Source organism: Dendrobates tinctorius, unplaced genomic scaffold (genome assembly GCF_039654945.1).
Source record: "Dendrobates tinctorius isolate UK_male_01 unplaced genomic scaffold, ASM3965494v1 ptg000003l, whole genome shotgun sequence".
Lineage (NCBI taxonomy): Eukaryota > Metazoa > Chordata > Amphibia > Anura > Dendrobatidae > Dendrobates > Dendrobates tinctorius.
This window is the reverse complement of record NW_027361671.1, coordinates 87,633,607-87,651,699: the sequence shown is the minus strand read 5'-3', so window position 1 is coordinate 87,651,699 and position 18,093 is coordinate 87,633,607. Positions and strand designations below refer to the sequence as shown.

General features: G+C 42.8%; 1 protein-coding gene across 1 annotated transcript in view; it reads left to right on the top strand.

The window, feature by feature from the left end:
• Nucleotides 1-16,131, top strand: part of CCDC60 (coiled-coil domain containing 60) — a 290,651-nt gene extending 274,520 nt beyond the window's left edge. Inside the window, exon 14 of the mRNA XM_073559162.1 lies at nucleotides 12,341-16,131. Coding sequence (XP_073415263.1) covers nucleotides 12,341-12,454 — 114 coding nt within the window. The 3' untranslated portion in view covers nucleotides 12,455-16,131. The remainder of the gene's footprint in view (nucleotides 1-12,340) is intronic.
• The last annotated feature ends 1,962 nt before the right edge of the window (nucleotides 16,132-18,093 follow it).

The following is an 18,093-nucleotide window of genomic DNA, read 5'->3' as shown; positions in this document are numbered from 1 at the left end:
TCACACTTGCGTTTTTTTGCTGCGCATTTTTTACGCACACAAAAACGCATGAAAAAAACGCATCATGCGTTAGTGTGCGTTTTTTTGCGGGTTTTGGGGAATTTAAAAAAAAAAAAACGCATTTTTTTTGTGCATACGTGCGCATTACAATGCGCACGTATGCGCACCCATAGACTTTAATGGGTGTTTTGCTGTAAAAAAAAATGCATTGCATGCGTTTTTGGGGGGCAAGTCGGACGCACAAAAAATGCAACAGGATGTATTTTGTGCGCCCGAGCGCACACTGCAAAAAAAGCATGCGCATACAAACGCTTACGTGCGCATATGTATGCGCACATATGCGCACCCATGTTAAAGTATAGGGGAAAAATGCATGCTTTTTTGCGCTAAAAAGCAGCGCAAAAAAACGCAAGTGTGAAACCAGCCTTAAAAAAGATCCAAAGGGTCAGTTAAATGTTCTGTCAGATCTCTGAGTAAATATAATACAGTACATGCCAGTGGTATCCATCTTCTAAAGCTTGTCCAGATATCCAGGGATCATTAATTCCAGTTTTTTGCTGTTCTCAATACCATCATTTTCAAGGAGGGCGGCATGGTGGCTCAGTGGTTAGCACTGCAGCCTTGCAGCACAGGGTTTAAATCCCACCAAGAACAACATCTGCAAGGAGTTTGTATGTTCTCTTTGTGTTTGCATGAATTTCTTCCAGGTTCTCCTGTTTCCTCCTACATTCCAAAGACACACTGAGGCCGGAGTCACACTAGCGATTAAATCGGACGAATGCAATGCGATAAAAAATCGCATTGCTTTCGTCCCTATGTTATTCTATGTTGCTGCTCCCATCATGCGTTTTTTTATCGGATCCGTTCCTCGGACCGAGACAATCGCAGCATGCTGCGATTGTCACCGATTTTCGAATCGGATTCGACAATGCAAGTCTATGGATGCGATTAAAAATCGCATTGTAAAAAAATAATCAGATTGGTAGACAGCGTAACGAGAAAAAAATTAATAACGCCAGAATTGTGATTTTTTTTTTTGTCGCCACAACATGGCAAAGACAGGCGATCAAAACATCATATCTGTCTGAAAATTGTATAAATAGCTCAGCACGCAAAAAATAAGCCCTCATCCAGCCCCAAATCTCGGAAAATAGCGCATTTTTTTAACAAACCGTGGAATTTTTTTTCTCCACTTAAATAAAAAAGAACCTAGACGTGTTGGCTATCTACGAACGCGTAATGACCTGGAGAATCATTTTGGCTGGTCAGTTTTAGCATTTGGTGAACATGATAAAAAAAAACAATTGTGGAATTGCCGAGCGCCCGGCATCGCTTGCCATCCCTGTAAAAAATAGAATTAAAATAAAAAATATTGTTATTCTCACCTTCCGACGTCCCGCGCAGCATTCCCACCTCTCTCCATGCTCCGGTCCCAGTAATCCTTTGCGAGAATGACCGCGAGAGTCACGGTCTCGTGGGAGCGCAAAGTCTCGTGGTCATTCGTGCAAAGGATCACTGGGACCGGAGCGTGGAGAGAGGCGGGATGGCTGCGCGGGATGTCGGAAGGTGAGAATAGCTATATTTTTTATTTTAATTCTATTTTTTACAGCTGATCGCTGGTCTCCTGCCTGTCACACGCAGCGATGCGTGCTGGCCAGCGGGAGCCCAGCGACCAAAAAAATGTCCAGAGGTTTCTTACAGCGATCAGCGATACAGGCAGGGGGGGCCGCTCGCTGATCGCTGTCACACACAGCGATCTCGCTGGTGAGATCGCTGTTACGTCACAAAAGTTGTGACTCAGCAGCGATCTCACTAGCGAGATTGCTATGTGTGACTCCAGCTTTACTTAATGACAATTTTGGAACCAACTTCTTTTTGTTAAAAGTTGACCTGCGAGTTTTTATTTTTGCAACAAAATTTACAAAACCATTTTTTCAGAGAACACATCACATTTGAAGTCACTATGAAGGGTCTATATCACATAAAATACCCAAAAATGACACCATTATAAAAACTGCACCCTTCTAAATGCTCAAAACCAGATTCAAGAAGTTTATTAACCCCTCAGGTGTTTCACAGGAATTTTTGGAATATGGAGAAAAAAAATGAACATTTAACTTTTTTCACAAAAAATTGACATCATATCCAATTTTTTTATTTTGACAAGAGTAACAGGACCCTAAAATTTTTTGTGTAATTTTTCCTGAGCATGCAGAGCTCAGAAAGGAAGGAGCACCATTTGACTTTTTGAATGCAAAATTTGCTGGAACAATTGGCAGATACCATGTCTTGTTTCGAGAACCTCTGATGTGCCTAAACAGTGAAAATACCCCACAAGTGACATTATTTTGGAAACTAGACTCCTCAGTGAAGTGATCTAGATGTGTGGTGAGCATATTGAACCCTCAGGTGCTTCACAGAAGTTTATAACGTTGAGCCATAAAAATAAAAAAAATCAAATTTTCCCCACACATATGATATTAGCCCAAAATAATGCATTTTCATAAGGGGAACATGATTAATTGCACCATACAATTTGTTGTGCAATTTCTCCTGAGTACGCCGATACCCAATATGAGGGAGAAAACTACTATTTGGGCATACGGCAGGGCTCAAAAGGGAAGGAGCGTCATTTTACTTTTTGAATGTAAAATTTCCTGGAATTATTAGCGGACATCATGTCCCATTTGGAGAGCCCTGATGTACTTAAACAGTGGAAACTCCCCACAACTGACCCCATTTTAGAAACTAGATCCCTCATGGAATGTATTTAGATATGTGGTGAGCACTTTGAACCCCCCAGGTGCTTCACAGAAGTTTATAACTTTGAGCCGTGAAAATAATAAAATCACATTTTCCCCACATAAATGTTATTTTACCCCCGAATTTTGCATTTTCATAAGGGTAACAGGAGAAATTGCACCATACAATTTGTAATGAAATTTCTCCTAAGTACGCCTACACCCCATATGTGGGGAGTACAACTTTTGAGGCACAGTGCAAAGCTCAGAAGGGAAAAGGCACCATATTGGAGTTCAGATTTTGCTGGAATGGTTTGAGGGTGTCATGTCACATTGGTAGAGCCCCTGAGGTGCCAGAACAACATAAACCCCCTAGATGTGAACTCATTTTACAAACTACACTCCCTATTGAATTCATCTAGGGGTGCAGTGATCATATTGACACGATATGTGCCTCACAGAATTCTATACCATTGAGCAGTGAAGAAAGAATAAATTACATTTTTACCACTAAAATATTTTAGTCCCAAGTTTTTAAGTTTTCTAAATGCTAATAAGAAATTTTGTTTACAACAAACTGAGGTCCATGCTGCATGTAATCAGGAAATATTTTTCAAGCATAGTGCAAAGCTCCAAAGGCAAGGAGCGCCAGATTTTATGGTTTGCTTGTGCCATGACCCACTGGGAGAGCCCTTGAGGTGCCCGAACAGTAGAATCCCCCGTAAGTGACCTCATTTTCCAAACTACATCTCTCAATAAATTCATCTAGGGGTGCAGTGATCATATTGATACAAGTGTGTCACAGAATTTTATACCATTGGGCAGTGAGTAAAAAATAACTACATTTTTGCTTCCCAAATTTTTTTGCCCCAGATTTTACATTTTCACACAAGAAGTGTGAAACTGGCACCAAAATGTGTCCCACAATTTCTACTAGCAATACCCCTTATGTGGCTGTACAGTACTACTTAGCCATACGGAGATACTCCGGAGGAAAGTAGCGCTATTGACCTGCTGGAGCGCAGATGTTCCTAGAACAGTGTGCAGACTTGATATACAGAGACACTTTGTTTGGCGTCGGGTTCCGGCCTCTGCACAGGAGGAATCCCGAGCCTTGCCTGCTGCGGTCTCCCATTCAGTCCCAGCCACAGAGGAGCCTGCTCAGCAGAGATGTCGTTCCCAACACCTTGCTCAAGTTGGTGCTGTCAGGTTGGTTGCTGCTGCGATCCCTGGTTCAGTTATAGCAGCCTGCACTAGGTGAGCAGCTCCTGGGAATAAGTCCCTTTTTCGCTCCACTGTGCGTGCCCGTGGCTCAACCTCCTATTGGAGCTCAGGGATCACATGCTCAGGTCCCGTGCCTGTTCTGATTGAACCAACAGGAAAGTCCCGGAAGGACGCTGCTATAAAAGGTTTGCATGGCCGCTCGGCCATGCGCTAGTATAGACAGTAATTTGTAGTTGTGTGTGTGATGATGGATGCATGTTTTTGGTGACTGACTTATTATGACTCCCCTCTCTTGGATACGCATGTGATAGGGCTATTAGAGTCATAGTCAGTGCCTTTGCGCCACAGTGCTTCCAGTCCTCAGCACCACGCTTAGCGCCGGATTGTGCCATCCAGCACAAAGCACTACTGTGCAGCGCCTACTGCATCGCCGTGCGCACTTCTGTGCTATTAGAGTGTGCTTTCCAGTCCTAAGTCTAGGTTGGTTAGTGGCATCCGCCAGTGCGGCACTGTATGCACTTAGTGTGGTTTCTCTGTAGTTTGTCCTACCTGGAACCGCAGCTGCAGCACCGAGTGCTGGTGAGTCTAGAGGGACTCTGACCCTGTGTCTTGTGGTAGAGTCCTGTTGTTGTACACCAGCGCTCACTTTGCCGAGCTTTGTAAGTTTAACAGGCTCCGGCATCTATATTACGCGGTAGTGAGACTCTGTGAAACAACAGAGTTCGCCCCTGTACACACCGGGTGATGTTAACCCGCATGTGTTCATTATTATACCGCGATATAGCGTCCGCCATTACCAAGCAGCAGTTACCATCTCTGCTTGGGTGGACCCCAGGCTGCGAACTCACCTAAATACCATCTTTATTATTTGGTGTGTTCTGCCAGCCCCTAACACACTTTTTTCTAGAAGAGCAGAATTCCCCCTCAAGTGACCCCATTTAGGAAACTATACTGCTTGTGGAATTTATCTACAGGTGTAGTGACGATTTTGACTCCATGGGTATTTTCCAGAAACAAACAACAATGAATGTTGCCAAGTGAAAATTGCAAACTGCTGTTGTGACCAGTACGCTGTAGTGACCAATACGTTGCTATTACCAGTACGTTATGCCCAGCCCGTGCTTCTGGAGACATACACCCGTAAGTTAGGCGAGCTCTCATCGCTTAAGAAATGCCAAAAGTGGACACAATATGTGGTTTAGGTATACTGTGAAGCTCAGAAAGGAGTGGCATTTGGATTTGGGAGCGGAGAAGACACTGAATTTCTTTTGGCGGATGAGGAGCCATTTCGCTTTTCCAGAGACTTTTGTATTACCGGTAACATGGAATCCCCTTATATTTCTGTTAACAGATGGCAATCCTGAGTGAGGGCTTGCTTTTTTTTGTAGATTGTGTTGAAGCTTTTATTGGGAACATTTTACATAACATTTGGGATCACATTTATTTATGCTGACCACTTATGTTAGCGTTTCCATCTAAATCTCTGAGTGACATGACTCAGATGAGACACCCCAAGGAATTCACTATAATGAGACAGCAGACACAATCTGTCCTCTGTTCAGCGGTGTCCATCTCTTCAGAAGTGCACAAAACTTTGGCCAATGACACTTTTATGCAATCCTAAAAAGATAGCAGGTCAGGTGGCATCCACAGTGCCTCCATTTGCCTCATTATAGATAATCTTTCACAAGAGGTTCCGTCTGAATCACGTATTTCAAAGACTTACACGGAAACCCTGATGCAAGCGCTCAGTGAAGAGTGCAGGATAAATGTACGCCGAGCCTTACTGCGATCTATGGGAGGCAGAATGAAGAAATCAACAGTATGTGTAAAAATTATTTATTTATTTTTTTTAATTGTTTTTCCTCGTGTGGTATATGTGATTAGGTGACTTTATTCTTCTGGTCAGTGTGATTACAGCGATACCAGATTTATATCTGCTTTTATGTTTGGCTGCTGTCACATACTAAAAGACGCTTTTTATTGCAAAAAATAGTTTTTGCATCACGACATTTTGATAGCTATAATTTTTGGCCCACGGAGTCATGTTAGAGCTTGTTTTCTTAGGGAAGAGTTGACGTTTTTATTGTTAGCATTTTCGGACACATGACATTTTTGAATCGCTTTCTATTCCGATTTTTGGGAGGCAGAATGAACAAAAGCCAGCAATTTAGGAATTTCTTTTTTGAGGGGGGTTTATGCTGTTCCGTGTGTGGTAAAATTGCTAAAAGCAATTTTATTCCAGCAATACCTCATTTATATCTTTTCTATGTTTTGGCGCTTTTACACAAAACTATTTTATAGAAAAAATAATTATTTGTGCATCACTTTATTCTGAGAGCTATAACTTTTTTATTTTTCTGCTGATGGAGCTCATTGGTGGATTTTATATTGCAGGACAAGATAACTTTTTCAGCGGTACCATTGTTATTTATATCCGTCTTTTTGATCGCGTTTTGTTCCGCTTTTTGTTCGGCGGTATGATGATAAAGCATTCTTTTTTGCCTTGTTTTTTTATTATTTTTTTTATTATGTTCACTAAAGGAGTTAACTAGTGGGACATTTCTATAGGTCAGGTTGTTGCGGACGCGGTGTTACCAAATATGTGGGCTTTTATTGTTTATATTTTTTTCATGCAAATATTTATTTATAACTGTAATATCTTTTTGATTTTCTAATTATTATTTTTGTTTTTTTAAAATATTTTTATAATAATTATTTAAAAAAGTTTTACTTTTTTTTTTTTTCTTTTTTACTTTGTCCCACTATGGGACTATCATTTTTTACAGGCTGATCGCTTTTAAAGCATGGGGATGCAACAGCATCCCTATGCTTTGCAAATTGTCAGCTCAGCACTGACAGAGAAAGTTGCTGATTATGCACTGTGAATGATCAAGCAAATTTTCCTAGCTCTGGTGACCGGATGACGTCATCACCATGGTAACGATTGGGACCCTGCGACGTGGGGTCTCTGATCCATAGGCAGAGGGGCTGTCATCCGTCTGCCGGCTCCCGGAATGCTTCAATCACAGCATTTCAGGGATTAAAGTGCCGGGAGCGGTGCGACAGCTCTTGGCACTTAGTGCCGTGTGTCAGATGTCAAAATCAGCTGACACCTGACTGTGATCGCCCGCACACCACCTGTGCCCAGGGCACATGAATGGATTATTATGTCAAATGTCAGAATGGGGTTATAGCTGAGAGTCTGCACTTGAAGCCCATATTGATTATATAATTATATAACTGTATGTTGAATATGTTTTGGTTAACAGTTAATATGCCAAAACTTGTCTCACTTTTCAAATATTTCTGGACCTAACTGGACATAGGCAAATGCAATTCTAGGATGTATTAACAGAAGCATACAGTCTAGATCACGTGAAGTCATTATTTCCCTCTACTCCTCTTTGGTCAGACCTCATCTGGAATATTGTGTCCAGTTTTGGGCACCACATTTTAAAAAAGACATCAACAAACTGGAGCAAGTTCAGAAAAGAGCGACCAGAATGGTGACCGGTCTGCAAACCCTGTCTTATGAGGAAAGGTTGCAGGATTTGGGAATGTTTAGTTTGCAAAAGAGAAGACTGAGAGGAGACTTAATAGCTGTCTACAAATATCTAAAGGGCTGTCACATTGTAGAAGGATCAACTTTATTCTCATTTGCACAAGGAAAGACTAGAAGCAATGGGATGAAACTGAATGGGAAGAGACACAGATTAGATATTAGAAAAAACTTTTTGACAGTTAGAGTGATCAATGAGTGGAACAGGCTGCCACGAGAAGTGGTGAGTTCTCCTTCAATGGAAGTCTTCAAACAGAGGCTGGACAGACATCTGACTGGGATGATTTAGCGAATCCTGCTTTGAGCAGGGGGTTGGACCAGATGGCCCAGGAGGTCCCTTCCAACTCTACGATTCTATGATTCTATGATTCTATGAATATAGAAAGGAGTTCTAGGGCAAAGCAGAGGGAGATGAAGAATTAGTGTGCATTTTAGCCACCTATGGATACCATATTTTGATAAACATATTTTGGCAACCACTTATCCTTTAGGTCAGTATGAGGACGGGAAAAAGGTATTCACCATTGTGAAAGTGTAAGTGTGAAAGTGCACCACATGTCTCCACATGGAGGGGGAGGGAAGAGTGAGGGGGTCACATGATCAGGTGTCTCCGTGCCAATTTTTTTTTTGATGTGCGGCCCATTTTACTCAGCCGAGTTTGAGACCCCTGATCTAGCACATCCATTACATCTACTCACATCCATTACATGTACGCATCAATATAGATGCACCAAGCCCATTACCCACCAAGTTGTCATGGCAAAAAGGATATGCTTAATTCATCAAAGACCAGTGCAAGTTATAAGAACAAAAATTTTTCTATTTAAATACAACAATTATTTCAACAATAACATAAGTTAATAAACTGGTAAATGTTCTATTAGTGTACAATATTACTATAAAAATATAAACAAAAAGTAAAACTGCGCTACAAGTCCTAGTACTGGTTTTCATCAGTCAAATAACCTCGCCTGGGCGGAGAAGAAATTTTAGACAAAAAAGATTGTGGAAACGCAGGATACTGGGGTGGGGGGGTGGATCATCAGGTTTTGCGGAGGACCAATCCTCTGCACAGTCGTGCTCCGAAGTGGTCCGGCATTTGTATACATGAGTGCTCGGAAGGTCGATCACACTTCGTACTGTTGAAGACTCATCCAGTTGACCTTCTGCAGCTTTACTTAAAGTTTCAAATATCACCCTTTCGGCGTGGCTCCTTTGTCTAGCATCCAGCTTACCCAGTCTATCAGCAGCAAAGTTAGCAAAAGTGTCCATGCAGGTCTTGGCCTGAGTAGCCATAATTTGAATAGCCAAACACAGAAGATCAGGAGATGGCTGCGCGGCGGCCTTTCTCTTTCGAGAAAGCTGTTGTTGACGAGGTAGAGTAGAGGGCACTGGTTCTTGACTATACCCCTCACACGGGTCCTCCATACTGTGTTCACTACCCGTGATGTCCTCAGTTGTTGGAGTTACAAGTTCTTGCTGATGGGGCTGCAGAAAAAGAAAATAACGGTTAAAGCAAAACGCAACAAAATATTTTTGAACATCATGCAGCACAACACTGAATTATTTGGCATTGCATTTATCATGACCAGCATGGGTTAACTCAAGATAATGAGAACGGAGTCGGGCAAATATAGTATAGTTGTGTACTTATCTGAACTGGAAGGGAAAACTTTTGTAACCTGCAGAATTAAACAGGTAAAACCTTAGTTACTATTTTCAATTCAATGATAGGAATGCACATACAAATGTAAGTTGCTATATTCTGGGAAGCAAAGAAGGTACTTACATCTCCAACCGGGGAGTCTGGATCATTATGGATCGCAGGGTCTTCTTCCACGGTCGGCCGAACCGATGATACCATTGCCAGTGGTAGCTCCTGGTCATGGGTGAAGCCACGCAAGTCATAATACCACAACGAGGGCACATAAACCTCATCCGTGCCGGCACCTGACTTCCTTGACTTTTCCACATTGTTGAGCTCCTTTTTATACACTGTGCGTAGACCTTGGATTTTTTTGCGAACAAGGCTTTCATCCACCTTCTCGCATGGATTATGCAGCTTAAAGAGGGCAATCATTTTCTCGTATGCCTCCCTTTTTTTCATTCTATTACTGTAATCGGCTGACTTAATTTGCCAAAGGCAGAGCAGAGACCGATACAGTTCGATAAGTTCACGAACAAACTCCTCAGTATTGTAAGACATATGAAATTAAGAAAAGCATAAAGTGAGCATACATGTAAAATTTGAGGAAAAAAAAATCATTTGAAGTGCACTACTGTAGTCATTAAAACGTGGGTGTGAGCACATGAGTTCACCTAAAATGGCTGCCCATCCACAGATAGAAAAAATGCCCCTTCCTCAAGAGCTATGATAGCAGAGAACATGTAGTTGTTCAATAAAATTGATGAAATGGAAATGCTTTTGATAACACAAATGGTACTTTTAGAAAACCCCCCAAATTTTCGGCTTTCACGGGTATGTGCACACAAGCCCACCTAAAATGGCTGCCCATACAAAACCATATGGACACAGATAGCTGCCACGCCCTCCCTCAAAAGTGATCACAGCCGATAATTGGAAATTGTTCTTTAAAATGCACCTGATTTGAGACCCCAAAGATACCTACCGTGCACTAAGTATAGGTGTCCAACAATAACGTGGAAGAATATAGAATTCGGTTTGGAGTCGCAGTCGGAGAACGCTAGTGCGATCTGTAAACCAACACACAGGCAGGAACAAATAACAGAAGCGCTGCTAGGTTACCTTTGTTCACTGAGTCAGGAACAAAGAACAGAAGCACCGCCAATCAGAACGCAGTAGTGACCACCAATCGGAGACAAGGGGGCGCAGAAAAGGCAATGCTAAACCACGCCTGGGTGCCTACAACGTCACAGAGTACAACCCACATCGTGTCGTCAGAGCAGAAGTGGTGTGACGGTTTCAACGACCGCTGACATCGTTATAAAGATCGCTATGGGTCGTTGTATCATTCCTGCGTCGTTGGGAAGATCTGTCTGTTTGACATCTCACCAGCGATCACATAACGATGCAGCAACGATCCTTATCTGGTCATATCGTTAGCGGGATCACTGTAGCGTCGTTATGTGTGATGGGGCCCTAAGAGTAAAATGATCATGAGAAAGGTCCTTGTACTGTCCCTGCATATATTTATACATTGTAATAAGATCACCCCTAAGCCTTCGTTTTTCCAAACTAAATAACAAGTGTAATAACCTGTCTTGGTATTACCCCCCTGTTCTCTAATAACCTTGGTCGCTCTTCTCTGCACCCGCTCCAGTTCAGCCATGTCTTTCTTACACACAGGAGACCAGAACTTTACACAGTATTCTAAGTGTGGTCGCACTAGTGACTTGTATAGAGGTAAAATTATGTTCTTCTCATGAGCATCTATGGCTCTTTTAATGCATCCCATTATTTTATATATGTATATATATTTTGTTTGCACTTTATTTAACACTTCAATATGCACTTTCGCACTTTATATGCATATTTCTCTATATATATTTTATTTTTTCATTGCATCATATTAGGATTTAGATTTAGTTATCTTTTGACTGGAGGGATCAAAAATTGTTCTCTTCCCTGAATCCTATTAGTATTCACATATTTTTTAGAATTTATATTAGCATATTACCACTTGTATTGTTTTACTTTACTGTACTCTTCAGCACTTGTCACTGTCTAAATTTTCCCACTTACTATTTACCATAGACTTCCTGGATGCTTACACATATATCATCTTTGGATGACGCTCCCGGTAGTGTGCCGCCTGTCATTTCAGACCACCCTCGGACTTGCTGCATCTCTGGCTACTTTGGATCAGCAGACACGCATAGGAGCCGTTACTACGGCCGTATGCTGGCTTGGGTTCCATCTGCCGGAGGTGATGAGTCCATTTCCGGGAGGGAGGTCTGATGACATGGTGCACCGTGACAAACTTCAGGCAGCGGCAGCATCTCAGACACACTACACTTTTTAGTCATTGGCCCGCGCTAGGTTAAAAGTCCGGCTTCCCTCTTCCCCAACACGCCCCCTGAAGAAGTGTGGATGAAATGTACGTCGGGGTGGAGGGATGTGGCACGGACACTGCATCATTATGAGTAAGTTGCCTTCTTGGGGCTTTGTGCCCATCTTTATTCTGTTGCTAAAAGAGGGTTTAATCCCTCATTAGCTCATTTCTCGACACAATGCAACTATAGGCTCATATACCCCTTATGCCAATGTAAGCATAATCCTTTTAAAGGGAATGTATTGATTGAGCCTCTAACCTGCTTTGAGCTTGCCTACTTTGTATCTATACTTTGTTGTTTTTCAAATGCACTTTATAATTAACATCTGTTGGTGTCTTTTGAAAGTGGCCTTGTTACAGAGACTATGAATAATTGTAGCAATCTACCTCATATTATTTTGGCAATTGATATTTAACAGGATTTGTAGCCATTAAACGTCCCTCACATTTGAGGCATCTTTTTATGAGTAAATAATTTTGAAATATAATTACGATTAAAATAAAGGTTGTTTATTAATTTTCAAAATATTTTGTTTTTGTTGTGCTTTTTCTAATTACCCTTTATTGCTCCCTACGAGGAGTATTTAGGGATTTCAGACATGCATTGCTAGCAGGATAATATTAGGATCATTTTCCATTGATTATATTATAAAATAAATACATGTATAATGTTATCCTTTGTAGAGACACTTTTTACAGCAGAATATAATTTTTTAAAAGTTGAATGATATACATCCCCATAATGACTTAAGTTTTCTTTATTGCTTTCTGTATTGCAGTTTGTAAGAGAACATCTAGTACAGATGCCTTTAGAGGATTATGTAACCTGGCTTCAGGCTCGACTGGCTTCTTCACCATCTAGTAGAGCTCAAAGTGCACCACCACAGAGATGACCTCAGCAAGTCTCATAATATTGTATCACCGACAGCCAAAGAAACATCCTACTTGTGTTTGAGCACTTGAGTTTTTCTTTTTTTTTACATTTTAAATAATAATGAGGAAACAGACTACATGGTTATGCTTTGTTTTTTTTCCATTTTGTTTAATATTTAATGTTGACTTTTCTCTATGGTTTTGAGAATAAGGCTATAAATGAAGGTAGTGTCCCACATTACTCCGCCTGAACATCTGTTTAGCGTGGAGACATTGCAGATGCATATTTGTCAGGACAGCTACCCGCTTTGCTGTGTCTTCCCTGGCTGATAGTACCACCAACTGCCGAGTCTCAGGTGCCCAGTGCACCTTACACGCTTTGACCGCCTTTTTAAAAGCCTCATGCACCTCTTCATCGGTACAGGCTTCTTGCACGTCTTCGGATACGTCAATCACGCACTTGAAGTTTGTGGACTTGTTCTCTTCCTGGACAGAAGGCTCTGGGTTTACCACGGTCACTTCCTTCAATACCGTTGTCCCGACCGGGGGAATATCTTTTTCAGCTTTCCGCTCCAAGTCTTCAGGAGATTTTACCTCTTTGAGACCCCTTGCCAAGATGGGTACTGGCAGTTCCGTCTTGTCAGCACTCGGGCCCGGCCGCTGTAAGTCTTCGTCCAACTTCTCCCGCAGAAGACCTCTTACAGTTTCTTTGAGCACTTCCACATCTTCCCTTGGGGTGTTGTTCACGCTTTGCCACATTGACAGGTGACCTATGAGCTCCAAGACTTCTTTCTCGAGCTCCTCCACTCTGTGCTCGGCCGATTGTCTCAAGGCCTTGACTGCCAAGAGCTCGGACTCAAGGTGGCGCAGCCGCTCCAACTGCACGGAGTTGGTGACTTCCATACTCGCCACCTTTAGACATTCCTTCGCGAGCTGTTGACACATTTCTTCACGCCCTTGCTCCAAGTCTCATAGGTGCGCTTCTATCTGGTTAAAACTGTCAACTCGCTCTTTCCACTTGCACACTTCCTGGGTCAGGTTGTCAACTTGACCCTCTAACTGTCGGGTGATAGCGGTCAAATTGGAGTCACCACTCACCCTGTCATCCAGGAACAGCAAGCCCCCATTCACACAGGTGTCGGACCCCCTTTCTGGAGGTACCCCGTTTCCCACGGTCACATGTTTGGTCACCCCAGCCAAATCCCCGAGTTGGTCAGACCCACACTTTCTCTCAGTCACCCGGAGCTCTGGACTATTGACCTTAGGTGGTGCTACCTCCTCCTTTGAGCCACCACACACTTCATCCACTTCCCCTGCATCTTCAAACAAGACAAAGTCCCGGCCCCTCTCAAAGGGATACACTAAGTTTGGTGGTATACTGCCACCTTGGCACTCAACCCTTTTGGTCCCCTCAATCATTACTCTGTCCACAGTATAGTCCACAGTGACCCCATCGTGGCAGCGAACCTTGACCTTTTTCTCGGTCAGATAGAAAACGAGGAGTACCTGTCAGAGTCACCTGACTCTTTGAGTCTAGCCGTCCAGAGACTCCTTCACGGTGTAGCATCACAATACACACCTGCGGCCCGTCGTCATCCGGAAAGAATGTGCCGCACTCAGAAAAACACCGCTGTTCCTCAGACATGTCCACTGAGGTAACCAGTGCTGCCCCTTTTGAAAACTCCTCCCCTTTTTGGACCACTGTCCCCTTTTTAGACTTTGCCTCCCCCTGGGACTCCACCCCTTTTGGGTTACCACCCCGATTTTGGTCACCGCCTCCCTCTGAGACTCCACCCCTTTTGGGTCACACCCCGATTTGGGCCACCGCCCCCTTTCAGGATTTCCCCATGTCCCTTCTACAGGCCTTCTTAGGCCAGAGTTCACACGGTACCGTTTATGTCTTTTGGGCTTAAAACTGGCCCTTTAAGAAGACGAATGCTCTGATGTCCTCTTACGATACCACACCAGCTCCTGCTATAGCCGCAAAGCACCGGCACCTCCGGTTGCTGCTCACAAACAGCTACTGGCGTCACTGCAGCTCCTGCTGCACCGTATTCGTGGACCCGCTGATCCACAGCAACCTTTGTAACCCCGCCGAGTTACAGCCAGCCGCTTGTCACCTTCATAACCCTGCCGAGTTACAGCAAGCCGCTTGACACCTTCATGATCCCACTGAGCCACCGCAAGCTGACTTGAGAGGGAGAGAGAAAAAAAACACAACAAAAAAACACACATGGACTGTCTGTGTGCTATTCAGGATGTCCGTCTCCTCCTGAGACCGTCCAACACACAGGCCTCACCGGGTGCTATTCAGGGATCTAACCCTTCTCCCAGGGTTTCCCAACACATCGGCCTCACCAGGTCCACAGTCTTTCTTACTGACCCCGATCAGTACAACACGGACACCTGTCCGTTATCTGCTGGTGTTGGCCACACAGGCTCCCGGACACCTCTTCTCCTCAGAGGTATCCGACAAATTATCAACATTCTCTTTCTCTGACCTCGGTCAGCATAACTCACGGTTTTCAGGACTGTTTGCTCCCCTAGCTCAGCGTTGCCAGCACTGCAACATGTGCTTCTTGAAACCGTTGCCCCTAGCAACCTATTTTGTAGTCCTCGTCCATTGCCCCTAGCAACAAGGCTACAACAGTGCCCTTACTATTCTCCACCAATTGTAAGGTAGCGCTCGCTGAGGGTATTGGGGAACACTCACTTGGCTACAGATAGATCAAGTCCGGCACAGGCTTTTTCATATAGCATAGTCCATATGGTTTATTGTGCAGCATAAACCATAGCAGCATGAGGAAAACAATAACAGTCTTACAGCAGACAAAAACAAATGTTCATAGTGGAGCTCCGCTCCCTTAGCCCTATGTTCACACAGGCTGTGCTTTATCCAGCAAACAGGCGCTACAGTCTCTCAGACAATTCCCCGCTCTGTCTGGGATTACCTCTTAGCTGCTTCTCAGTCCTGACGTCCCTTTCCTCCTGGGAACTGGCCAGCACTCACAGGTTATTACACACAGGCCACACACAGTCAGCGGCGTCCTCATGTGCGCATCAGGAAGGTAGCACACCTTCTAGCACGTCGGCCTTCCGGGATCTTCCGCATGGACCAATCAGATCCAGGCATTCACTCATGTGACCTACCCTGGTCACTTTTTATGGTCCGTAGCCACGCCCACAGCATCACATGGCTATGACCTCATTGCAGGTCCTTCACAACCACACACATAGGCTTTACTTCAGACCTAGGCCCCTCGGTGGGTTTGTAGGTGACTGATCCCACCCATCTCACCAGCTCTCCCTAATACAGAGTAACAAATCCTCAGCAGAATATCTGCTGATTAATAGCAGTTCCAGCTTCCATCACAAGGCCACCCACCTTGTGATGCATAACGGTCATTTACCATCCTTTCTCCATTACAATAATGGATATGCCTGAGTGCATGACCCATACAGCCCCCCCTAGCTGTCACAGCGGTCACTGAACCACATAGGTCACAGAACCACATAGGTCACAGTTATGTTTTCAAACATCTTCACTTTATTGCACTTCTCTCTTGTATTTCAGGAACACATAGTAGCATCTGTTTTTTAAATTAATTGCCTGTAGATCCTGGGAAAGTTGATTGTAATGATTCTCCCGAGTACTCAATGGATTAAGCTTGTTTTTCTTGAAAGGCTGAATAAACATATGATTGCTGTTGATCGTCATTCTCCTGAAAATAATTCTTTATACCATAAAAAATTACGAAATGTTTGTCGTCCAACAATATATTGCATCCTGCTCTCGACATATTGTCGGGTTTTCCATAACCATTTGCAATTACAGGAAGGCTTTGACAGCTTGAGGTTTCAGGTTACACTTTAAAAATGTTTTTACACTTATTTAAACTAACTGTCTCCTATCCACAATCACGTTATTCAGACTGCATTGTTGCTTCTTCTCAAGAGTTTTAATGAAAGCATCCATAATTTTATTGCACATTAGTTTAGAGAGTTGCTACAATTTTAAGGAATCTGTATCTCTACTTTTTTGCCCTATTTAGGTGTTTTATTTCGGCAACAGTTCTGAAGTGTTATCAAGTTTCGGTGGAACAGATGCAGATTCTTTGTTTCTTTTTCCTTACAGGCAGTCCAATTTTTGACAAGGGTGTGTATGATGCCCAGAGTATAGTATTTACAAATGTGTACCCCCCATTGGAACTGGTTGACGGCCCATCCACTGCATGTATGGGCATTATAAGTCTAAGAGACTTGGTCCTTTACCTTGAGCCCATTTTTAACTGAGCCCTTTTCAATGTCTACCTCTTTTCTGCGACTACATGACCAGGGTAAACGTGTTCTGTGCTGTTTATGGAAGTACAATTTTGGGCAAGGGTGTCTATGATTGCAATAATATTTTTTTTAAAAAGTTACCCACCATGTGGAAATGTTTGTCAGCCCGTGCACTGCGTGTATGGGCATTAGGCCAGTTTCACACTTCTGTTTTTGATCATCAGTCAAAATCCGCCGTTTTTTAAAAAAAACGGATCCGCCATTTTTTTGGGCGGATCCATTTTTTTCCCCATTGAGTTGCATTACCGGCAGATCTTGACGGATGGCCATCCGTTGGATCCGTTTTTTTGCGGATCCGCCAAATTTTTTGCGTCCGCCGACATGCCTGGACGGACCCTGCAACTTTTTTTTGCTGCAGAATCCGCATTTTACAGTGCGCATGCCCTGAGAAAGGATGTCAGCCGGAAATTTAACCCTGAAATCCTTTCTGGCGGACGGAAAAAATTCTCAAATTCTCTCCCTCTCTCTCTCTCTCTCATTGGACACAATATACCACATATCACTTTGATAAAGCAATGCTGTTACTTTGGCTCAGTAGCTCAATAATAGAAATATATCTTTTGCCACTATATGTTTTCTCTTATTGAAAGCCATAACTTTGGCTGCATCAAATGGTAAGTGTTCAATAGCAAAAAGTGACAGCTGAATGCTTGGAGATGCAGAGTACGTAATGTAATCAATTTTGGCGGAGATAACTTTTATGAGGGAGACTGCATGTTCCTTCTTTCCTGGATAATAAACTGTAATAATAATAAATGCTCTTTTTATCTGTTAAGTATTTTTGGAAAGGATGTCAGATCATCTATTGTGTCTCCAATATTTACTACACCGCAGAACAGAACAGTTATGGAAAATTGAGCATGGTCACAGTTATGTTTTAGAACATCTTCACATTCTTGCAGTTCTCTCTTATTTCAGGAATACATAGTAGCAGCTAGTTTTAACAATACTTACCTATAGATACTGGTCAAGAACATTGTCATGATTATCCATAGTACTCAATAGGTTAAGCTTAAGTTTTTCTAGAAAGGCTGAATAAAGATATGATTGCTGGTAATAGTGTAGTGAGAATATACAAATGGCTATTTTGAGTCCATATTGAAATATACAGAGTTCATTCAGACAATTACATAGCTGCATTTCTGGTCAAACATTTACAGATGTGACAGACAATGCTCACAGTGACACAATCTTGAGAACTGTTTTTTATTCACTTCACAAGCAGTTCTAAACTTGTATACGTTTGTTGTTTGTCATTGTAAAACATTAAGGTTTACTTAACCTTTGTCTGTGGTGCTTTTTTCTAAATCCTTGTGGC